General features: G+C 38.7%; 1 protein-coding gene across 1 annotated transcript in view; it reads right to left on the bottom strand.

Moving 5' to 3' along the window:
* The window catches only part of LOC149169784 (callose synthase 3-like), a 392,932-nt gene that overhangs the window by 140,199 nt on the left and 227,194 nt on the right, over positions 1-25,539 (bottom strand). Inside the window, exons 22-28 of the mRNA XM_089428814.1 lie at positions 3,835-3,929; positions 3,664-3,748; positions 3,412-3,572; positions 3,043-3,166; positions 2,835-2,935; positions 2,634-2,748; positions 2,402-2,553 (exon numbers count right to left, since the gene is read on the bottom strand). Coding sequence (XP_089284940.1) covers positions 2,402-2,553; positions 2,634-2,748; positions 2,835-2,935; positions 3,043-3,166; positions 3,412-3,572; positions 3,664-3,748; positions 3,835-3,929 — 833 coding nt within the window. The remainder of the gene's footprint in view (positions 1-2,401; positions 2,554-2,633; positions 2,749-2,834; positions 2,936-3,042; positions 3,167-3,411; positions 3,573-3,663; positions 3,749-3,834; positions 3,930-25,539) is intronic.

Raw genomic sequence — 25,539 nt, 5'->3', positions numbered from 1 at the left:
CCTCAGATCTGCCTAGAAAATTCTACAAAATTAGCCCCAAGCTACTCAACGAAAACCCACCAAAACCCAGAAAGGGTTTGGCCTAGTTCTAACCTCCAAAATTTAGCCCCCAAATACCACATCCTCCTCCAAGTGTTGGCAAATAAAGCCTACCTGTAGCTCTCTGGAAAAGCCCCGCCACTCTCAAAGGCTGAGATTCTCCTCCCCAAGGTTTCCCTTATTTGTCCAGCAGTCTCCAGCTCTTCAACTCATCCCTCAAGCTCCCACGTGTGCCCATTGAAACCTCTCTTGGCAGGCCCCAGGAAGCTACAAATCGTGTTGCCCACTAGCAGCAATATCCTACTCCGAAACTCCTCCAAAATGTTGATCCTCCACTAAAATTCCAACGCCGAAATTCTCCCGGCAAATGTTGCCCGGAAGATTCCCAAAACAACCCTTGCATGCTCCCTTCCTATATCCTCCAAAAACACACACTAGCTGAGCCAAACGCTGAAAGATGAGCTCTAAAATCCCTCCAGCTCTCCTCCAAGGTCGTACGATTTGCCCTCCTATGGTGGCACTTGAAGTCCCCCGAAGAAAGGTTGAGTTCTCCACTTGGAAAACTCAGTGCTAAACATCAAATAACCCCGCTAAGCAGTTCGAGCAACTAAGATTGAGTTCAATATGTCAAAAGATGCCAAATGAGGCTGAGCCTCCTCTATTTATAATTCATGGGCCTCTTTTCCCATGTGGGCCCCCTCCAACTAGCAATTTGACTTTCCCTCCTTAGCCATTCGAACTTCCCTCTAAGGTGGTGTGTATTTCTTCATGTGGGTGGCCCCCACGCTATGCCAACAAAACATTTCAGCCCCTTTTTCCTTCCTAAGTCTTTTCCAAAAATCACATGGGTCCCATGGCCTCCAAAATTGTCAAAATTGTAGAATAGATAAACATGTAACAATTTAATTTAGGAAGGGGCATTACATTCTCAGAGCCTAAATTGGGCAGACGGCTTGATAAGTTGTAGTTCCAGGCAAAGCGTCCTAGTCTCTGTGCAGATTTTATGTAGAGGTTGACGTAGGGGTTTTGTGGAGCCCATTTAGAGCCTATTTCAGAGTTAGATCAATGCCGAGTGAGACAAAATTTGTCTCACTAAATTTTGTGGCCAATTTTCCTGTAGTGGATTGCCAATTTGTGCATCCAAATAGTACTCAGATAATTTCACTATTGCATAATAATTAAAACCCTCAATCACCACACCGGTTTTCCCAAGTTGGGTTTTTCAGGGACTTTTGTCCAAAAATAATGGTGTCATTTTTATGTGTGTGCTAGCATTTATCAGTTTACAGTATTTTTATTTGTGAAGATTGCAGTGTGATTAATCCGTTGTTGCCATAGCAATAAACTGCATAATTTAATTAACAATTAGATGAATTAATTCTAGTTGTTGCAATAGGATTTCAATAGGTGAAATTTTCAAATTCATCAGGGAGATATTCAGACGCAAATCTCAGAATCAGATCCTACATACGCCACCTCATTCAGGGACAATTGAGACGATCACATCATACCTTCAAGTTGATCCAACTGATAGGAGTAACAAGTGGTGCGCTTTCTAGAGTATTTCAGAGAGTAGAACAATGAGACCTTGGGTCTGCCCTAAGCCCCCCCATTTTTGGAGGCCAACTGGTATCCTCAAGACTGTTGTGGAAGTGTCCAACAACACATCAATTCAATCACACCCAGATTGTCAAAGGGATTAGTTCCAGACGGTTCTCAAGCAAGGTCCACAAGGGGAAACCACATCTCTAGGAAGATTTATACCATAGTTGGAGAACTAATCAATGACCCCATTTTACCAACCAACCAAACCCTTGCTGACATATACCTAATGAATTTTGCAAATTTTTATTTCAATTTTACATTTATTTCATTTTTTTTCAGTTTCTTCCTTGTATAAAAATTATCCTCCAAATTCAACCATCATGCAATACTTAGCCAACAATATACATTGTCTACATTGTATACCTAGAAATACAAAAACTGGAAAACTTTGGTATCAACATATGAAATTGAAATTGATTACTCTCTTCACATAATTCCATTTGAAATAGAATTGTTCCCACAAACTCACCATTTTCGTCATACGTGCCATTTTTCTTACAAAAAAATCCCCCTGTTCTTATTGAAAACTGAGTTTTCTTGAAGAAGAATGTTTAATGAAAATAAATTCAAAGGCTGAAAAAAGGATAAATTTCAGCATCAAGAATGTAGTGAAACAAAGAGATGCTATTTATCCCTTCTCTACTAAGGTATGTCTCTCTTTGGCCATGGGTTGTAGGTATAACAAGTAGATAGTTATTTCATAAACAGGCAATCAATATAGAGTCTAGACAGCTAGGCAACCAGAAATAGTTATTACCTGAATGGCAGCATATTTCGGACTTTAGGAGCATTGGGCATATCCATAAACAGAGAATTCGTAAAGAAGGCAATACGGCGCCGTGCTTCTAAGTTGGATGGAACATCCATAGCAGATTCCTTGACTGTTAGTAGCAAATGAAGCCTCTTGATCTGTCAAAATATACAATTGCCATTCTTTTAGGGATGAATTCCTCCTATGTGTTCAACATTAACCAGTCAAAAATAGTTACCTGCTCTTCCCATGCATCATCAGGCGGGAAAGGATAGCGTACAGCAGATGCAAATAACTGGGGCCTTTGATTTTGATTCATTGTGGTTACCTCTTCTTGCACTGAATCCACAATTCTGTATTGTACAATCATATGAGAATTGATAAAAATACATGCATGGTTTCTAACCATTTAAAGAGAAATGATTGGTGGGTAACTCGCCTATAGCCATCTATCATAATATCTTCAGTAACCACCTCTAGCATATCTTGAAGAAGAAGAATAACTTTGTCTCTCGCGGTTTGTTCAGCATCTTTTTTCAACTGCAATGTGCAAATGGCCGAATAAAAATTTTGAAATCAACTGTTCAACTTAGTTATAAGTATGATATGAATAAATGTGATGCAATATAAAATGAAATCACATATACCAGATAATCTACAAGCTCCACAAACTTGTTGTACAGCAAAGGAAGCCCGCTCATCTTGAAATTCTCCAGCAGGGTTCCCGCTTTAATATTATCATCAACTTCTTTAATTATGTCATTGATGACCCTGAGAAGATAATGCAAATCATGTGGGTAACTAAACTATGTCCATAAACGTTAAAGAAACAAAGTCACAGCATACTGCAAGCCATAGACATTTAAGAAAAATCTACCTGCATTCAAAAGAAAAGAAGTAACAATTTTTAAGAAAGAAAAATCTATTTTATGAAAGGAAGCAGGCTCAAATCATCAAGAAAGCATCAAAAGAAGAGTATGATGATCTTTTCATGCAAAATCATTAGATGCCCATACCTTTTCTCTCTGTTACCATCGACAATGCTTCTAAGAACATGTTTGAATGACTGGTAGCATTCTTTTACAGCACATTGCATGTATTCATCAGCATTGATCTTTTTCTCCAGAGCTGCATCCTTTCCTCTGAAATCTTTGGCCATGTCCAATGCTATAGGTATCTGAATTTGCATAGGGAAAAGGCATAAGAAGAATGAAAATGATAGGAAAGAAATGTTTTCAGTAAGAAAAACACTGAGGAAACAAAGTTACCTTGCTAGCAAGTAAAAATGGTGGCCACTGAACAAGATGTAAACTGGGATCTGAAGAATATGGTACAACCAAGAGATCCATCTCCCTGAACAAGTAAAATGTAATCTGGTCAACTCCTTATCAATTTTGGTTACTAACTCTTAATTCTAAATTCTAGAAACAGGATGTCACCTATTGTTTATCAAATCCTCTTCACGAAAACTAGCAATAACTTGATTCCATAGCTGGGCAAACTTTGCAGCCTCTTCCCTTTTCCCTGGCTCGACCTGCAACAACCAGAATGTAATTCATCATAAAAATAATATCAATAATCCAGTTGATGTCGAGCACATATAATTCCTTTATATATACATATATAAAAAAATACTGATGCAACAGCCTATTTGCAGGGAATCTCAGAGGTTCTTCAAAATTCTCCTTTTCTTTCCTGGCAATAATGACCAGGCCAGATCTGATTCAAACCTGTGAAACATTCACAAGATAATTGATGAGGAAGCTAATTCACTGATTCAGCCAACATAGTGTCAATTTTAACATATACTAATCAGGTCTGCACTCTGTAAAAATAAGATTCTATGGCAGTGTTGACCACTGAAGTGACACCTAATGATTATATGAAGACTTCATGCCCAAGGATGTACCAAAGGACATTTGTACCAACAGATGTATCCAAAATACCAGATTTTTTAAACTCTACTTTTTCTTATCATTTTCTTCTTCAGTCCTCAGATTCCGCAGCCCTACGAGGATATTATATAAATGTCACTAGCATTATAAATAAAGCCATGTAACAGGACTAGGGTGTCAGGACTCGATCAGCAAGCGAGTACACGTTGGAGTGCATTTTTTACTTAGTTAATTATTCTTGTTTTTTGGCGGCGAATTATTTTCTAAGTTTTTTCACTCATTGCATTACCCCAAAGCCGGAGTGAAAGCTTGAAGGTTGAGCCCCTAATGCATCTTAGTGCCTAGAGTCAATGTATATTACAATGCTATGTCATCTCCGAAATTTCGCAGAATTTGATTAGGTCTGAGTAGAATTTTTTAATAATAAAAAATTTCCCGCAAAACGGGAATTTTTAATTATTTTCTATGTAATGATGTGAACAAGTGGCCTTGGAAAATGTTTGAGGCGTGTGACTACTCGAAATTTATCCTCAAAGACCTAGCATTATCTTAGGACCCACGTTGGATGTCAAAAAACGACTTCTAGTCCCTCAAAAGCCGATTTTCCTAATGACAGTAGCAAAAATGAGGAAAAATCCAAAAAAATGAATAATTGAAAAAATTTAGAAATTTTTCCAAAATCAAAATAAGTCAAAAAATGGACATGGAAAGTAAGTGGCAGTTTAAATGATGATTGGGCAGCCTAGGGTGCACCAATCCAAATGGCAAGTGAGCCAACTCAACAAGCAGCTAGGTGGGCCCACAAATTTTCAAGTCATGAGGCAAAGTGGAAGCACATGAAATTTATATCAAGTTGAATTAATTTAAAGTACAAGCCATATTAGAAGGTGGAAAGTATAAATTAAAATGAGTGGGAAATGGACCCACCTCACCTCTCCATAGTGTACGCATAGTTATCGAGATCTACACACATGCTAAAATGAAATATCCATGTTGGCCTAGTGAATGCAGCATCTACAGCAGCACATTGGAAATCAGTTTTACGTGGAAGATAGTTAACAACTCCTATGCATACCCAGCTAGAGAAACCTCCACACAACAAAGATGTCTCCTAGACACACACACCTCTAGTTGGCAGCTTCCACACAGTCTACTTGAGCTTGTACATAGAACTGATTGATAGCTCACACGTGGATCATGTATAGAAATTGTTAGCAGTCTGTTGTACTTATTTTTCAGAGGTGTCAACAGCAGTTTTAGACTCAGTTTTACGTGGGAGTTGGGACGCAGTGTTATGTGGGAGTTTGCTCCCCCATGCACCTACCATCAATCACACATGGAAACTCACAGATGTATGCACAATGGAAAGATATATATGCTAGCCTGAACAGGAGAAAACACTACCACATTTCAGATTTAATCTCACATATATTTTGGTCTATCATACACTTGGAGTTCAATTTGGCTTTGTGATCTCCACCATTTTTACACTTGTCACTTACATTTTCACTGGGCTTTCCTCCCAAATTTGTATAAAGAGACGCATTGGGCTCTCATTCTAAATCATGTAAGACGAGCTTTTGGACTTGAAGAGACGCTGCAGAATTGTATTCACTACTTGCAATATAACACAACAGTCTTTGGGATAACTGGTGATGGTGTTCTTCTCCTTGCATATGTTGTAAATTCTTGACTTGTTGTTATGCTTTTATTTATTTCTTCATGCTATTTATTTATTCATACTAATTCCAAGTTAGTTAGTATACAGCTATCTCATAATAGCATAAGAATTACTTAATTGCTTTAGGAAAAGAAATTTTCTAGTTGATGTCAAATATATCTCAAGGAATTCCTTCCATTGCACATATTTAATTTCATGTGGATCTAATGAGTTGTGGTGAAGCTTATAGAGGAATCATTTTTTGGTCAAGCTTTCAAGCATGAGGGGAAATTCTCGAATGAACCAACTCATTCTAATATTCAAAGAAAACCCACATGCATTAAATTTTAAAGTTTCATCTATTTCAATTTGTCTTGTAGGCTTGTTTTTAAGTTTTAGGCTCTTATTTACTGTATCAAAATTACATTAAAAAAATTATTTTTCATATGTTGTGCTTCATTTATCATATCTAGCTATTTCAAAGAGCTATGTCATGGCTACTCAAACAGGAGAGTTTGCGCATACTCTTTGGCCTAGCCTCTTGTAGATTATTTTGTAACATACTTTGTAGTTTCTTGAGCTAACATTTGTTGTTGTAGATTATCTCTAACTTGTTGTCTTGCAGCCACTTGCAGGGTTTATCTTCAAAAAACTACTTACAAGTTTGCATGCAAGACCTTAGGGCTCCAACTTCTAGATCATTTTTCTCCCTTGATCATGACCATTAGAGGACATTTCTTTGACAAAACTGAGTTCTTCTTAGGGGAGGCCAAGTTCATTTTGGGCATCTATTTCTCTCTCTTGGCCGTGGACATCAAAGAGGTTTTGCCTCTCTTCTCCTCCCTCGAAAAATCTGCATTTTGTTGAAACTTTGTGGGCTTCAAATTGCAGAAATTTTCAACAAGGAAAGGTCTATGGCTCAACCCTAAATTGTGAAGACTTTCCTTGGATTCTAGATAAGACTTCATAGTTTTTGTTTTCCTGTAATAACTAATAAAATTCTTGATTTTGTGAGCATGGGTTTTACCTATTAGTATCCCTATCTCTCCATCTTTTGGAGAGGATTGGTGTTGTGATTTTGTTGGTTTATTTTATTTTGCATGCATATCATCTAATTGGGAAATTAACACAACATGCATCACACTCATTTTGCATGCACTTTAATTTAATTTGCTACAAGTTTCAAGTCTTTTCACTTTCATAGCAAGTTCAAACTTTTGCATGCAAGAATTTTTAACTTGAATCTAATTTGTCATGAATTTTGTTCCAAGTCTACTTAGGCTTCACCTTTAAGTACATCTCACATGCAATCAAGTTTTTGGGCAAAATCTAAAGCAACATTTTACTTCATGTCAAACAAATAGCTTTCAAGTTAAAAGTTAGATTTCCATTTTCTTGTTAGTTTACTTTTATTGTACAGGCCCCAAGCCTCACTAAAATTTACCTCCAACTTAAATTGGTTGAATAGACATTTTTAGGGACCCTCTACCTCTATGGACTCCTCACTGTGAGACCCAAATCTTTGGGCGAGGGTGAGGTCTGAAGATTAAGAGTTCAATTGCAATCTTGCTTTAGAGTTTAATTAATAAAATAAACCAAGAACATTTTTCATCACATTTACCTTACTTGCAAGTTTCAAATTTTTGTTTTCTTGATGGTTTAGAGTCTCACATGCAACATCATTTCCTATTTTCAAGAAGCATTTCCTTTCATGAAAGTATTGTAATCTCCTTTGCAACAAATTAATTTTCTTGTACTTGAAATATTGTCTACTTTAGCAAGCTCCATTTCATGTTTAATGATTGTCATGTTCATGAATGGTTGATGAATCTCATTTCCTTTTCAAGTACTCTTATTTCATGTTGCAAGGCTAATTGCATGTTGGTTTAACCTTCAAGTCTTTCTATCATCTTGTTTATATTTAGATCACTAATTGTGAGTATTTTAGCAAGATATCTTCACATGCTTTGATTCATCAATTTGTTTATTTTAAAACATTTGTGTGTTTTGCATCTTGTGCTAACAGTTCTTGTTTCATTTTTCAGGATTACTTTTGCTTTTCATTTCATTTAAGCAATTTTCATTTTAAAGCAATATTTTGAAGGCACTAGTTGTTTACATGTTTCATGCTTATCTCATATATTGATGGTTATTGCTCACATTCATTTTGCTTATAAATCTCAAGAAGTAATCTATCTCACTTTAACAATTCTCCTAGAACCTCACATTTTTAACTTAGTTTTTCTTTAGGGACCACACCCCATAGTTAACATAGGAGATAGCTTAAACAGAGAGAGTTGGGATTAATGTGGAGGTCCCTTCTCTGAGTTCCCTGCCACCAACCACACCTCGCGAGGTTGAAAGCTTTTCTCACTAACCTATAGGTAGGTGTAGGCAGTAAGTGATAACAGACAGAACTAAACAGATAGCTACACACCTATTAAAACTGCCAGATCTGCACCTACAGAATTTGAGATTCGATTGTTCAAAAGTGAAGACACAGCATATCATGCGTTTGATTCAAAACAGTAACCAACTAGCAGTTGGTTCTAATAGAGACGAAGTCAAGGAATAAAAAAGCATGTTATAAATCTTACAACAATAACATCTTACCATTTAACTACAAAAAAAAAGGAATACTATATCAGTAGTTGATATGACACACAAGTACCCACTAACACCCACTCAGCTCAGAGTTAGAAGAAAACACCCACTAACAGTGTTTAACAGCAATGCACCCTCCCCTCCTTATAGAGTGAGAGAGGAGGGTTTGCAAAATGCAAGCTAAGACTAGCAAAGAGGTGTGTCTCACTCCTTATCAATGCTGTCAGAAATTTCCCTCTATGTTGCCAAGAGTAGGGTGTAACTCCCACCATCACTATATAGAGACCAGTGCACCTTACTTGGCAAGTGTAACCTCTATGATAAATGCACCTTGTTTGGCACAACTCCCAACGTAATAAGTGTGTGCTCCTCTAAATGGAATCTTCGTAACCACTCATTGTTACCCAATATGACGCATAACCATGCTTCTAAACACTTTACATTGCAGATAGTTACAAGTGTTCAAGAATCCAGATAGTTGATTGATGTTATATAGGTATATATTATGGAAGTACACATTTTTCTTAGCATTACTCTTAGGGTTACGAGGCTCATGAACTGACCACCGTTCAAAGGTTGGTTACTTTGATGTTTAGAGAAAAGTGCTTATTGCAAAATGACTGGTTCATGTCCCTATGTACCTATGTTATGTTCAATTCTTTCAGATTCAGCATTCCGATGATGGTTTTATTGGTCATTGTTTAGGAAGGAACATATCACATTGTCCCCTTTCTACTATATCATCCGGCATAATGGTCGTTCACTGCAATGTTTGATGTAGGTTTAGACCTCGTTCATAAGTGCCCTAGCCTATTTCATGTGTATATGTATATGCATCTATTCACTTGACTATCATGAGTACTACCATTTTAGAGGAGCGCTCCCCTTGTGCACACATGTTGAGGGTGATTTTGTTGATTTAATAGTTATCTTCACATCACTTTATTGGGTTGAGACCTCTTACCTTGTAAACCCTGTTCCCAATGTGGTATCTCACACTTACTATGGTGCATCATGATGATTGAGGAAGTTATTATGTGGAGCGCTCCCTTCTTGCACACATGCTGAGGTGCGCAACAGTTTTTGTGACTATTTTATTGCTAGTCCACAACACCATTCCCTCTTATTCACATATGATTTCATTCCTAACGACTTTTGCACATGTACTCGTATGGTTATCACCCCTCCTCCCTTGGATATAGCCAATGGCAAATTTTGAGGAGGTTTGCTAGATTGGAGACCATGCCATTGAGTTGGTCATGAGGTTGACTTGGCTTTGGAGGTTATCTTTAGCATGGATCTACACTTGGCATCATATTTCTCTCTCGTTTTGGAGGTTGACTTGCTTTATGAAGACTTTTTCCACACCAGTGGGTGTTTTGGAGGCCCACACATGCCACATGGGGATTGTTTTAGCACATTTTTCCATAGATCAACTTCTTTGAAGAAGCATAAGAACATTGGAGCCTTTTGGTTATTTCTCACATGATTGGGGAATTTGCCCCACTTCCTTGGGACCCATCTAGATGGAGATTTGTAGATGTAGCATAGCAAAACTCATATTTTAGTCCTTCTATGATTTGTTCAAGGAGTTACATGATTAATATTACATGTTTACGTTAATGTTTTCACGACAGCGAACAGACATTCTCCCATGGGATCATGTTGATTTCACCAGGGTAGGATGATACATTCACCCATGGGGCCATGTCGATTTGGCTAGGCATGAATGGCCCAAGGGCAATCTTTCTCTCATGGGGCCATGCTAATTTGGCTAGGGCAAATTGGTCCACAATTCTCACAATGTTTGTTCCAAGATTGAGATGATATATTTTTTATAGAGCAGGTTTGACTTTTTTAATTAATGGGAGGAATAAACAATTCTAGTCTTTAAGTTGTAATGTAGGCTCCGTAAGTGAAGGGGTTTCTTGTGATGAGGTGCCTCTTTTGTTGGAATTTCTATGTTTAATCCGTTAGAAATTATTCCTGTACTATCTGATTTATTTCTTCCTACCTGTTCAATTACTTAACAAGTTATTTACCATGTAATCACTAAAAATAAATACAAGTACAATATCAACATCTATAGATCATCAACTGAAAGCGAACAAGCACACAAGTGACATCATTATTTTTGAACTAATGTCCTCAGAAAAACCCAATGCGGGAAAACTGGTGCAGCTATTTAGAGGGTTTTATTATTATGCAGTTTTCAAAATACAACCAGGGTGCCAAAAATGGCTCACCCAACAGAGAATGCCCATGGCAGTAGTACCTCTCACTCGGAGACAGATATTTCGGCTGATAAATCACCGGATGAATGATCCCACAGCAATAATTGCAGCATTTGCTACTCTACGTCACTCTAATAGGGACTGTGTCACCCTATCCAGCTCACCAGCTCCCGGTCTGTCCCACGAAATCCTCCTAGCGCTGCCTCTAGGCCTTGTGTCAACTCTGCTAGCCTCTGTGTCAGCTTCTAGAGCTCTGCGTCAGCGCCTAGACCCTCTGCGTCAAACATACAACGTCTCTGGTTCTGCGCAGCACCTAGCTGCCTTTGCGAAGCCTCCAGCTACCTCTACGTCAACCTCGCTGGGCTCTGCGCTGCCTCTTTGGCACCAACTCTACCACTTTGCTATGTATTCACTGCCCCTCAACTACAACTCAAATAACTCATTCGATTTCCTCATCAAACCTTGCCCCAGAAAATCGAATTTTTTATCTCTTGGTGTGTTCTCCAACTGAGCCTCAAGCCTCCTCTTATACTTTTCTCGTTGGTCCATCAACGGCCAAGATTAAATCTCTAATCAACGGCTAAGATTAGACTTGGCTTCATCCATGACTTTTGGACCCTTCTAACCCAGTTCTATAATAATACCCATTAATATTTTATTTTTCTTAAGTTTAGACTTAGGAACTCCATTAAAAATATTAATTATTTTAATATCTCCTAAACCGGTTAGAATCTACCCAAACCATTTCTGGGTCTTGGAGATCTCATGTGTTTTAGCCTCTCCACCAATTTCCATGGCTAGAGCACATCTGATGCTACCCCAAATCAACATCTTTATGGGTCTCCACTCAACATTAGTTCTATATAAATGGACAAGCATGTGGGGAGACAAATCATCAACATAGCAAGCTCATTGAATCTTTTCTAGTAGAGGTGAAATTCAGCCAAGGAGAAATATGTTTGTCAAGGATCAACTTTCATATGTCCTCAACATACTATCTCTCTCTTGGAGGTTGTATGTGTGAGGAGGACAAGTTTAACCACCATTTTAGTCGTAGCCGCATGTGTGAATTGTTGACCGTAGTTTACCAAGTTTGACCGTGGTTGTTTGATCAAGTTTGACCACAAGACCACACATGCGAGTTGACCTCAAGGTTGCATGTGCAGGTTGACCGCAAACAATTTGACCACAAGGCTAAGCTTGAGACTTCTAATATTTTACTGGTCTAACCAATGTTGACTAGCAGCAGTTTGACAAGGTTTGACTAGTGATTTAACTTCAAAATTTGACTAAGATATCTAAACAAATTTCTGATTTGTAAACCTTACTAAAAAGACAATTTCTCCTCAAGAAAAGATTGTTGGGTTCTCTCCCAAGGTTAGGTTTCCCATGGCAAACAAAATTGCATCTACTGTGCATGGTTGTCTTTCTATTATCTTTAATGTTTTTGGTGCATTTACTGTTGAGATTTTCTATGTGTAATAATTCAATGATATCAATGACTTGAGAAATACTGTTTGAAAATCATTAGGAAGTAATTATCAGATCATAAAATTGTATTCTACTGCGCATGCTATATAATTTCGACATGGGATCAAACCTTTGTTGAAGCTTGGCCATTGATTTCAGCCTTAGATTTCAGTAGGTAGTGCAGAATTCAGATCTCTTATCAAGATGTTGCCCAGTCTCAGACTAGAAGACAAATTGGATTGTGCTACAAATTTCAGATCTTGGAAGACGGAGATATTCCTTCTCTTGGATGAAAATGAGAATGAGAATTATGTAAAAGAAAATGTCTCAAAACTACAAGATGTTGAGGAGAAAGCCAAGTATAAGAAGGATTAAGCAAAGGCTAAGAGGATCTTGATAGATTCCATAAAGGACCATTTGATCCCACACATTGTTGAGTTGAAGATTGCCAAAGAAATGTATGATTCCCTGGTGGGATACTTCGAGAGTAAGAACATTAACAGGAAATTAGCCTTAAGGCATTAGCGTTGTAGTATCATGATGTCCAAATCAGATTCAATTGCCACTAATGTCATGAGAGTCTCCTAGATAAGATATCAACTTAGAGAAATTGGAGATAAAATTGATGATACGGAACTTGTCATAGTCACTCTTAATGGATCTCCCCCTTCCTGGGATCCATTATACAGGGTATTTGTGCATCAGCTAAGTTGCACTATCTTGATCAATTATGGACTAATTGTGTCCAAGAGGCCAAACTGTTGTCCAAGAATAGCTTGCAGAGACCTTGGGACGACAAAACCCATGCATTTGCACCTCATGCAAGGAAGAAAAGGAAGAAGAAATGTTGATAAGAAAAATACAAATGGAAGATCAGCGCCAGTTCAGGATTAGAAGAAGGATCTTTCGAAGATCAGATGCTTCAAGAGTCATACATTTGGTCACTATGCCTTCGAGTGCCCTCAGAAGAAAAGGAAGGGAAAGCAGCATGCATCAACAGCCTATGTTGATGAAGATGATGAGCATCTACCACAGAAGAAAACAAAGGAATCTAAACTTGATGACATTGCAGATGGACTTCAAAAGGAATATCTCTTTGTCTCCTCTCTTATAGGCACTATGACAGACAGTATTGATATATGGTTGGTAGACAGTGGTGCTTCTAGGCACATGACTGATTCACAAGATGAGGAGGTAGCCTTCATGAGGTCTAGAGAGTCTCATATGGAGATTGATAGTGAGGAGCAAGAGATGCTAAAGGATGTGGGTACAGATCCCTTTAGTCCTGTTGCTCATCTTTTAGACTATCAAGAGGAGTCAGTAGAGCCCGCAGAGCTAGTGGACCTGCCTAGAGATGTTGCAGTGACCAAGAAGAGGTCGTCATAGCTTCGTGACACTTTATAGGATGCAAAGAGACATGCAACTCCCAGTCGTACTTTCAGGGAGAGCCAAATTTTTAATTTTCACGATTTTTTGCTGATTTTATGATTTTATCGTGATTTTTTCACAATTTTTTGGCGATATTTACGATTTTTGGTGATTTTTATGATTTTATCGTTTATTTTTTCAAAACGAAAAAATCGTTGATAACATCAGCCAATTAAATCACCATGCAAAAAAATCACAATTTTTTCTAATCGTCATTTTCACAACACTAGCAAAAACAATAAAGATCATAGAGAGACAACCATGCACAGTGGACATAATTCTTTACCTTCAGAAACCCAAACATGGGAAAAAACCTAACAATCTTTTCTTGAGGAGAAATTGTCTTTTCCGCAAGGTTTACAAATCAAAAAATTGTCTAAAAATTTGACCCAATTTCCAAGTTAAATCACCAGTCAAACTATTATTAGTCGACACTGGTAAAACCAATAAAAACTTAGAAGCCAATCTTAGTCAATGGCCTATAGCCAGAATTGGCCTGCAATCAACCCACATGTGCGACAATGCAGTAAACCCACATGTGTGGCCCATCAGTGAATTGTCTGTGGTCAAACTCAGTCAAACAACCATGGTCAAACTTGGTCAAATGTGATCAATTATTCACACGTGTGGTTACGGTCAAAGTGTTGGTCAAACTCATCCTTCTCACACGTGTAGCCTCCAAGAGAGAGAGTAATGATGATGGAAGATGAATGGTGATCCTACAAAGAGTTCACACGAAGGCTCATAGTGAGATTTGACTAGGAGGACACCAGACCCCCTCAAAGGGAGAGGATAGGATAGTCAGAGGATGAGACCAAGAGGAATTTTTGCTTCACAGGTCAAGAGCCATGAACCCCAGGGCATAGGTACACCAAGGGCATGGCCAACTAAATGGTGGGACTTCCTGAGAGCGAGTCCAAGGAGGAGGTTGAGCATGAAACAAATAAAACCTGTGGTGGTAAGGAGGGCTTAAATCTGCCTAGTGTGACTCAGGAGTCACCACCATTGGAGAGCCTAGTGATAGCGCAGGTTGAGATAGTGGCGGAAAGAGTGGAGCACATGCCCATAGGGCCATCCATTGATGAGGTGTCAGTAGGCACAGAGACACCCAAAGCCATGCCAGAGTTTCCAGAGAACAGCTCCCTACTATTGAATGGTAATGATGTTTTGCATGATGGGTTGTTTATGGAGAAGCAGTTGGAGTCTCAGGTTGAGCCAATGATTAAGGAGGATGCACAACCATCATTTGGCATAGCTATTTATGAGGAGCAGCAAAGAGAGCACATGTTGGGACTTCAACATAGATCACTTCAGACACATGTTGACGGGGCTTTCAGCATTACTAGCCCACCTCTATACATTGTGATTGGACAGAGAAAGACGAAGTTATCTAGACAGACCATAGGGGATGACCAAGTTAGCAGCATTGAGCGCAGGATCAGCATGGATAGCTTGTTCCATACACGAGATTGTGCATTCAATCCCTCCCTTGGGATAGCATGGCGAGAGGTATTGAGTTGGTACCGAGTGGAGCGGGCTAGGTGTCTGGATATATTCATGGCCAAGGGCATAGTTCAACAAGGGTCATAGCTTACCAGAGGAGCTCAAGGGCCAGACTGTTGTTGGGATCCAGGTGGGATTCCCATCACATAAAGGAGTCAATCGGGGTTGGTAGCATTAGTTTTTGTAGCATTGGAGGTGTTCTAGTCTCGAAAATTTGTGGAGAGTCTAAAACACAGGAGTTCTCCATAACCCATAAATTGTTTATGGAAATCCCACCTAGAAGTGTCTCAATTAGATTATTAGTTTATTTTTAAAGATTTCCTAAGTCTAAACTTAGGAAAAGGGCGTAATTAATCAATATTAATTGAGAAAGGTGTGAAACATATAGAAACTCACACTTATAGAGACAGATATGATCTTAGCCAACGAATAAGATTTAATCTTGGTCGTCGAAGGTCTAACACAAGATTATAAGAAGTCGATGGGTAGATGGAGAACGCACACTTGAAATCGATTTTCCTTGGGCAACTCATTTTTCCATAGAGCAGCAATAGTTGTCGGAAGGTTCGAGCTAGAGAAGGGAAGCAGAGACAGAGAGGGGCAAAGACAGTGAAACAAGAGAAATTCTTCCATATCTGGAGAGTCAGCAACAGAAGGGTCGTATTTCCCAGAGAAGTTACACAGAGGCAGCGCAAATAGCTTAAGAGGAAGATCGATTTTGTTGAAGGGAAATGAAATTCAGATGTTATTGGTATGGAAAATCTCCAAAAGGCCAAGCAAAATTCTCCCAAAGGAAAAGTCATCCAGGACGTCATTTTTCTTGCAATTTTGGGCTTAGCGAGTTGGGTTATGCGCAAGCATTGCGCAGAGGCTCACGGAGAGGTAAAATGACTAGCTAGTTTGGTCAGTTTTTGGCGCAGGATCAGGCATGGTGTTGAGGTATTTACCAAACAAATATTTCTGCTAGTTTATTTTGTTGATTGGATTGCCAGTTGGGCATCTATATATTGTACTCAAAATCTCACTATTGCTTAATAATAAAATACCCTCGGCTACTACATCGGTTTTCCCAAGATGGGCTTTTCCAAGAACTTTTGTCCAAAAATAAGTGTCATATCTTTATGTGTGTGCATATTTCTCAGTTTCTAGTGCTTTTATCTTCCGCAAAATTTATTTGTAAAAATTGCAATGTGATTATTTTGTTGTTGTCGTAGCAATACAATGTTAAACTAATTTACAGTTAGAAGAAATAATTCCAGTTGTTGCAATAGGATTTCAGTGGTGAAATTTTCACAGGTAGTAGTTGTGTGGTGGGTCCAGTGACTGAGCGCACACACTTTTAGATGTCCATCAAATTCTCGAACAGTACTAGTGACAGGTTGGATTGACGAAGCAGCTGACAAACCTCATGAGATGACTTGGCATATTGATTTTGCACAGGGCTGCAGGATGATGAGCATACTCTGGTGGGAGCTAGTAGGAGGCGGTGACATCGGCAGGCCACCAGAAAGGGCATTCCATGGAGATGGTGCTCTCTCATTAGTATGTTGGACATGGGAGCTACTGAGGATAGGCATAGTAGTGTCATTCTCATTAGCATGTGAGTTAAGTCGCTCAGGTCTACCAAGGCAGATCACGAGGGGTAGCTCACATTAGGGTAGGTTCACTAGCAGAGTGTTGAATGCATTGACGCACATGGGATGGTTGATGATGCAGGGTGGTACGATAGTGGACATTGGTTTCTAGTGGTGCACCGAGTTGTGCCACAAAGTCGGTGTTATGCAGAGGAGTGCATGCCTACGTGCAACAGTGATATTGTCACGCAATAGGTTGTTACAGTATTTCCAATGGAGAGATGTCCTAATGATGACATCAAGAACACCATTAGATTTGGCACACCCAGGTTTGGAGTGCGAGATGATCATAGGGTCGATTGTGGACTTCCATACAAGTCCTTCGATAATACCCATCGGAGTCCACTCTCCATCATTGCGCATTAACACAGGGTACTTGGGTATTGTCTCTTGATGCTCTTATCACAGGCAACAAGACCGGAGAGGTTCATCTAATCTGGCTGGACAAGACACAATCAATTAGGAGGGAGGCTTTCCAGCTGTGGCATATGGTCAGTGCACAAGTTGGCAAGTACAAACTTGGGGATGGTTCGATCTTCTACAAAGGTAGCATGTGCTCCACACTGCAACCCACACTTAGGGATATGCAGGACCTATTTTGGGCGAGACACTCTAAGGTGTCTCACGGGCATATACAGCACTTGGTGGACCTTTCTTGCAGTCGGATGTTTAGACTCTAGGCAGTATTGGGGAGCACCTTCAGGAGGCAGGATAGCAGAACCCATTGTGTGGTATGGCAAGCGCAAGGCAATTTTGCACACACTAGATTGATTTGTGATGTATGGAGTCCATATACTAATTGCATGTAGGAACCTGAGATGTAGTATTGGTTGGTGCTAGCAATTGTCAGGACTATGCCACAGTCGATCTGACTATGGGATCCAGGGATTCGGTTGGTTGATTGGTCACTCCATTTCGTGATGAGCGGGATAAGGGAAGAGAGTGAACCAACTCACTCTTGGCTTGTCATGTAGGGGAGCATTGAGGCCTTCGTCACATGCAAACATCGGTTTTCCTTGTTGTTGCTCTAGATCAGGGTTAGTGTGGGATGGGTAGGCCTTGACATCGTGGAGATGCCTGAGCCAGATGTGTTGGGACTCTATAGACATTTTGCCATCAAGGTCCAGGAGAGGGGGATACAGCTTGCGCACGATGGGCAGACAGCGATGATCAGAGTGGCCCAGCAACAGCATGGTGACACAGTTTTGAGACTAGCATGGGATTCAGGCATCACAGAACTTGGCAATTCAACTACCCTTAGGGATGAGTTGGTTTCTACTGGGGAATATCATGCAAATTGTCCATTGGGCTTTAGTGGTAGGCTAATGACATGGGGGACTTCACTAGTGTCATGTCCCCAATTGATAATTTTTCAAAGGAAATCCTCAATTTTGCAATTTTGGGGATTAATACAATATTTGATAAATAAAACTTAGGAAAAATAAGTTGTGGAGGCTCAAATTGAATTTTGATAAGAAATAAAGGTTAAAACTTAGGAGAAAAGGGGAAATTAAATAATGATAAGTTGTGGGGGTCACTTAAGAGGGGAAATCAAACTCCCTAGGAGAAATCGAAACACATGAAAGAGGGTTAAGAAAGGGGGTCGAATTGGTGGAGCCCACAAGGAAGGTTGAGCAGCAATTATAAAAAGAAGGGAAGAGCTTCACTTTGGCATCATCTTAGCATTTCTTTTTCAGAATTGGAGAGTTTGCTTGAGCCACTTACACAAGTCAACCAATGTGGATTTCGAGACAAAAATTCTAGCTCTTCTTCATGGGACTTCGCGTGCCACTCAAGGAGTGATATTGTGGGGATATTTCAGTATCTTGTGTGGGATTTTTCCAGTATTTACTTCAGCTTGTGCGAGTTTTTTAGGCTACAGTGGAGGATTTCGCTGGGGTTTGAGGAGCTAGCATTTGTTGTCTTCCGGGCTAGCTATTTTGTGGATATTTTCCTTGGAGGAGGGCAAGTTGATTTCGGAAAATTTCCAAGCTGGAAGTGTTGGAGTTTCGTGAGCCAATTTTCTTCCTCTTTGGGCATATGTTGGAGTTTAATGGTTATTTTCTGTGCAAGGGTTGAGCAGCATTGTTGTACTAGATATTGGAGCTAATTTTTGGCCCAGAGTTTGAGGAAGGAACTTCGTTGGGTTTTGGAGGAGTTTCTCTTTGGGAAAATTATGCATTTTGCTATAGATTGATTTTGGTAGCTCACTGGTAGACTGAGAGGAGCTACATGCAGTTTATGGGGCTTCAATGACCGGTGGATTCACCTTGATAGTTTTACAGTGTTCCATGGGGACGCGTCCCCCGGGGTCGGGTGCGAGCACCCCTCGCACCCCACGCACCTGGGACGGGGGGGCTTCTAGGGAAATGTTTTCCCACGTCCCCCATTTGGGGAGACACAGCGAGACACAAGGGGGGACATTTCCCCAATGTGGAGGACACAACACCCCAAAAGGGGGACACCTGAGCATCCCCCCTCAAAATGGGCTATGCGTCCTCCCTTAAGTTTGCTTGTAAACAATGATTTATCACAGAGAAAACCTACTATTTGACCATATTTCCCTAATAATGCTATGCAATTCATGGTAATGTTAAATTCTTAAAGTAAAAGTGACATTCTCCTTTATCTTTCATTTTCATCCTTTTACTTGAATCTTTAACATTACCATGAAATGAATCAGGATGTTTGAGAGTGGTTCCGACCTCATTGGATTTCATATGGAGAAAGTAAAATTTTAGATCTCACTCAAAATCCAGGAGACTTAACAGTTTTTCATTAATTGAGGATTCGATGGATTGCAGTGTTTCCATTGCATTTGTCATGTACAAGGGTATGGAATTAGTATTTAATCAAGAGCACCAAGCCCTCTGTGTATTTTAGAGTGACTTTTAGACTCATCACTCCATTGTTTTTGAGTTTTAACTATATCAATTTACTATTCTAGAATTTAGATTTCAGTATCTATTATAGTCTATTTTTCTTAATACTAATTAGATTCTAGAATGATGAATGAAGAATTTAAATTTTAAATCAATTTAGAATCTAGAATGATGAATTTAATTTTTAAATCAATGTAGATTCTAGAATGGTGAATAATGAATAACAAATATGGATAAGAGTATTTCATTATTTAATCTCATGGTCTATGGATGAATCATGTATGTATTAGTAAGGATGATGAGTATGGATCAATGTAATTCAAATATGTATGTATTATTGTATTTATGTTTTCATTAGAGAATATAAATTTGATATATATCTATATATATTAGAAAGGAAAAAAATTATATACCCCGACGTCCCCCATTCCCCCTAAATTTCCCTAAAATTTGAGGGTACTACGACACATCCCCTTTGTGCATCTCCCCGAACCCACATCTCCCCGTCCCGAAGTCTTGGTGGAACATTGGATTTTTAAGGGTTTTGTTGGATTAGATGTGAGGAGACTTCTCCTAATTATTTAAATTTTTTGGAGAATTATTGAGGAATCATTTCAGTGTTTGCCTCCAGCAGCAGCAACAACAATTTTTTGGGCAGTGCGTTTGGATTGGTTGGACCTATTACAGTTGGATTTTGCATGGATATTCACCTGCATATTGCATGCTCGTAGTATGTTAAATTATGGTATGTTCTATGCTTAGAGAAGTTTACTTCAAATCTTATTATTAGCCACTGTTTAGCAATCACATAAACATAAACTAAAGTGTAAATAGAACATTAAAAGATCAACAGAAAACAAGCCAAGACAAGAGACACCAGAATGTGGCAGCTAACCAGGGACAAACCCCAATGCGGGGAAACCCTTTGATCAATTCTTCTTTAATCTTCAATAGTTCAGCAAAGAGAGAAATAGTACAATATATCAGATCTGTAATTTTTATGACAGCCGTAAAATATGCCCTAACCAGCACTTGCAAAGTGGATCAAATGATTCACAAATAATCTAGGATCAGCCTTATTCAACCCAGCCTTCAACGGAGATGAAAGACAGCCAGAAACAACTCAAGAAAAATGGTCAAATATCGTCAACGTTCAGGCAGCCCTAACCAGATTTACGCTGGTCACTTCGTGGTTAGTTCAGCCCTCCGAACAGCTGATCTGAGTTGCGGCTTGCTTGAGGGAGACTCCCCACAAAAGGCTGCAGTCAAAGGAGGCTTCACGCTGGTCTATGCTGCCCTAGCTGCACCCTAAACAAACTTGTGTCCCTTCCTTTTGCTGCATCCTCCTCTTATGGCTGCGTCCTTCTTCTTTCCCTAGTTGCTCCTTTGTTAACCCAAACAAGAAAGGAGAGTGAGAGAGAAAAAGAGATGATGAGATGAGATGAGATAATGACTCAACCTCTCCTCTATTTATATGCAATGCTGGGCATGTGTGCCACACACTTAACTACTGGCCGACCTTGACAATTTGTCAAGAAATTAGAAATAAATTCATATCTCCATAAATACTTGTCAGAATCGAATGATCTTTAGATCAATCCTACACCTCTCGATGAGAGGAATCTAGGAAAAGTATCAACTGCCATAAATAAGGTGACCCACATGGAGTTTGGACCTAGTTTCCAATTTTAACACAGTAGCAAGCCTAGGTTCTATCATTCTACTCTATTGAACTCAACTCCAGAGAAATTTTAATTAAGTTGCTTAGATTTGTTGTTGCTATTCTATGGTTTATTGATCTATTCCTACTTGTGTAAAATTTGTGTTTGCATGATTGTATTTTCTTGTTATAGCTTAGTTCATGTTTTTTATATTCATTGTATTTCCTAATTTTGGATATTACAGTGGTATCAGAGCATGTTCTTGGCCAACTGTGGGAACAAGAGCAGTTGACGTCTAGACCCTTGTTGATTTAGTTAACAATGGTGTGTTATATGCTTAGCACAATTACTTTAATGTTCATTTAGTAGCCCAATGACAATTTCCAATTTAGATTTCCAATACCAATCACATTAATTATAAATCCCATTGACAATAATTGTATATAGAACATAAAATAAAATGCAAAAGACAAGACAAGACAATAGGACACCAAATTTGGTAGATGTCAGGGAAAAACCCCAATGTGCGGGAAACCCTTTGATTAGTTCTTCTTATTATTATATCAAATGTTCAGCAAAGAGAGAGAGTACAAAAATTCAAAGTTGACTTGCCAAATCAAAGTCATAACAACCCAGTTAAATCTGCAGTCAAATTCAGCCCTAACCAGAAAATCAAAGATGGTCAACACAATAACAAAACTCCCGCTTTGAAGCTTGGTCAAAGGCAATCAAACTCAGCCTCTAGCAGTGGTCAAAGTCAACCCAAAACAGTGATCAAATCTATGGTCAGACTTGGTCAACCTGAAGTTATCCCTACAGTCAATGCAGGAGAAATAGTCCAAACAATCTCGGTTTTTGTGCTAATCAATGCAGCCTAGTTAAACGGAGTCAATCCCTCCAAAATCATAGTCAAACTTGGTAAAATAGTCCATGGTCAGTGAGAAAACCCTTCAACCCCACAACGTGTGGTTGGTGGCAAGGAACTAAGAGAAGGGGTTGTCACACTAAATCCCTTCTCTCTCCGTTTAAGCTATCTCCTAATTTAGTTATGGGGGTGGTCCCTAAATGGAAAATTAAGTTAAAAGAAATGTGAGTTTCTAGGAGAGATGTTAAAGTGAAAGTGGATTACTTTTAAGAATTAAGAGCAAAATATGATATGAGCAATAAAAATCATTATCATGATAAAACCATAAAACCAGTGCCTTAAGATAAATTTCTCAATAGGAATGAAAGATACATTTGTTCAAAACAAATGTAGAATGCTTCCAAAAATGAAAGCAAAGCAATCCTGGAGTGGAAACAAAAATGTTCGCACAATAATCAATACAAAATAGAAAATGCTTTAAAAATATAATCTATGCCTAAATCAAAGCATACAGAGATATCTTGCAAAAGGAAAAGCAATTATTGTTCTACTTGCAAAAGAAAAATGAAACAATGCTTGCCAACATAAAATATTCAATAATGACAAGTAGAATGGACAATTGCAAGTAAAATCATAAGATGTATTAGCATGAGATGCACTTATACTAAAATTTGAATGCAATTAGTCTTAGTTATTTTTAATCTAAATGTCTAATCTAAGTGAGAAGTCCTCATCTTGATCTCTTACCAAAGGGTAAAAATTGGGATGACTGTAAGAAAGAAGGGATGAGGGCACAGAGGTGTCATTAACGATACCTATCCTCTGAGTTTTACGAGCCAACCCATGCCTTCATTCTTACAAGGGGACAAGCCACCTTCATAACTGCAAGGTCACAATGCTTTTACCTTACTTCGTACCTGATGGGAGAACTTTCCAAGAAAACCTTTTTCCCTATACTTTCTATCAACCAAGCTTATGCTTGGAGGTTATTTTTAGTGAGGCTTGGAAGTCTTCCTATACTAAAATACCTAGATGAGAGTACATATGGTGTTAGTTCTCCAATTAAAATATATTTACATGCAAATGCTTCATAAATGGAAAATGAGATAGCTTGTAAAACTTAGAGAATTTAGCATGTAAATGAACTCATATGTGCTTGCATGGAAAACAAGCAAATGAGGTAGATTGTTTTAAAGCTACGATTGTTCCAATAGAAATGTTTCAAAAGTTACCAGTGTATAATTAAAAAAGTGAAGCATGTACTTGAAAGAATAATCAAAACTTGCCACCATGTTGAATGCTTGCACGTAAGAAAAAATTTTACTCAAAATTTATTGGTTGAGACTTATGTATGTGAGAGATTTACAATTAGGAAAAACTTGTATGTGGATTGAAATGAGTTAATTCTTATGCAAGAAATTAAGTGTTTAGAAGTTGAGAAAACTAGAAGCAAAAAAACAATCGAACCATAAGAATTCCTCCTCAAATGAGGAAGGGAGATGCCATGGGAAAAATCCCAAGCTTGCTCAAAACAGAAATTTTATTTTATTAGAAAATGGGGCCCTCTTATAGAAATGAGAGGTTTGGAAAGAGCTTACAATATGCACTTTAAACTTACTCTTTCCCAAAGTTATAAGTGTAAGATTTTAAAGATTTATTTGTGAGATGCTACAAAGTAAAGGCATAAACCCTTGAGGTGAAAAATGTGTAACTAGGCTCAGTCTTCATAAGTGTGAAATATATTCTTGTAAATGTAAAATGAAAAGAAGTTATTATTATTATTGAAGTATGGGTTTCATGCTCAAGTTCTTTTATGTTATAGGTCAAGCACCCATTGAGTGCTTCTAGGGTTTTTCGTAGGTATAAGAGTCATTGTCATATATTGAAGACCCTATGGGCACATTGTAAATTGTAAAGAAAAATTTATTGTCTTTAAACTGTCAAAATACCTCCAAGATCAAGTTGGCCTAATGAGCTATCAAGTCAGCCTACATGAAGAACCACGTCCACCCTTGAAGAATCCTATATATAAAGGAACTCATCCCCCACTTAGATCACTCACTCACTCATCTCTCATGCGAAGAAGCAAAAGAAGAAGTCGAAGAAGGAAGTGCGAAGAAGAGGAAGTCGAAGAAGCCGAAGTGTTTCCAGGCCTTATCTATCTCTCTTGGGAAGATCAAAGTTAGGGTTTATGCGTTGGGATCTCTTGTGCTTCGATTTTGGAAGCAGAAGAGAAGGGAAGGCAAGCAAAGGTCTCTTAGGGCATCTTAGTAGCCCTAAGACTCAAGACAAGGCAAGCGAAGTCAAGAGTAAACCTATTAGAGGGAGATCGAAGTCTCCTAGAGAAATAGCAGCAACTGATGGGGAGCAGAATTTTGGATCTACTGGGAGGTCGAAGATATTGCAGCAGGAGCTCGTGGTAGACTTGAACTTGGAGGGTATTTGTCTGAGTCATGGTATTTGTCAATTGAAAGATCTAAGCAAAGAAGAGATTTACAGGTTTCCACATCAAGGGGAGGGGTTTTGGCCTTGGCTTGCAACTTACATACTATGTCATTGTTCTTACTGTTTTGGTAGTTATTTGATGCATTGCACATTGGAATAATAACAAACAAAGCTAATAAGAAAAAGATAACACAAATAGTTATCAAGTTAAGAGAATTAACATATTCATTGCCCTATTGAATTTTCAACATCTTTGACCAGGCACATAGATTCTATATGCCTTTGAATTTTCACTATAGCCCAAAAATGTACCTTTCTTCCTAGATGCTTCCAACTTGTTTCTTTTCTCTTTAGGCACATGAAAATACATGGGACAACCAAATATTCTAAAATGAGAAACATCAGGTTTCTTACCAGTGAAGACCTCCCCAGGGGTCTTCAAATCCAAAGCTTGATGTGGGCTCCTATTTACAACATACACGGCAGTGTTGGCAGCGTCTCCCCATAAGAACTTTGGTAGGCCTTGATTATGGAGCTTGGCACGGGTGGCTTCCATGATTGTTCGATTCTTCCTTTCAAAACCTCCATTTTGCTCGGGAGTGTATGGAATGGTTGTCTTCCTCTTAATGACAACCTCTCTGCAAAAGTCATTGAATTCATTTGATTCATATTAATTCCATTGTCGATCCTCAATATTTCAATCTTCTTCACTATTTGATTTTCCACCAAGGCTTTAAAAGAATGAAACCATTTGAACACTTCATCCTTCTTCTTCAAGAAATAGATCCATGTTTTAAGAAAGAATTCATCCACAAAAATTGAATAGTATAAGTATCCTCCCAACATTGTTACGGACAACATAC

The sequence above is a fragment of the Pinus tabuliformis genome, chromosome 4_2 (assembly GCF_031772625.1).
Source record: "Pinus tabuliformis cultivar Carrire ecotype Pingquan chromosome 4_2, CPIR1, whole genome shotgun sequence".
NCBI classification, from domain to species: Eukaryota; Viridiplantae; Streptophyta; class Pinopsida; order Pinales; family Pinaceae; genus Pinus; species Pinus tabuliformis.
The sequence above is the reverse complement of the archived record's forward strand: the minus strand, read 5'-3'. Positions and strand labels throughout refer to the sequence as shown.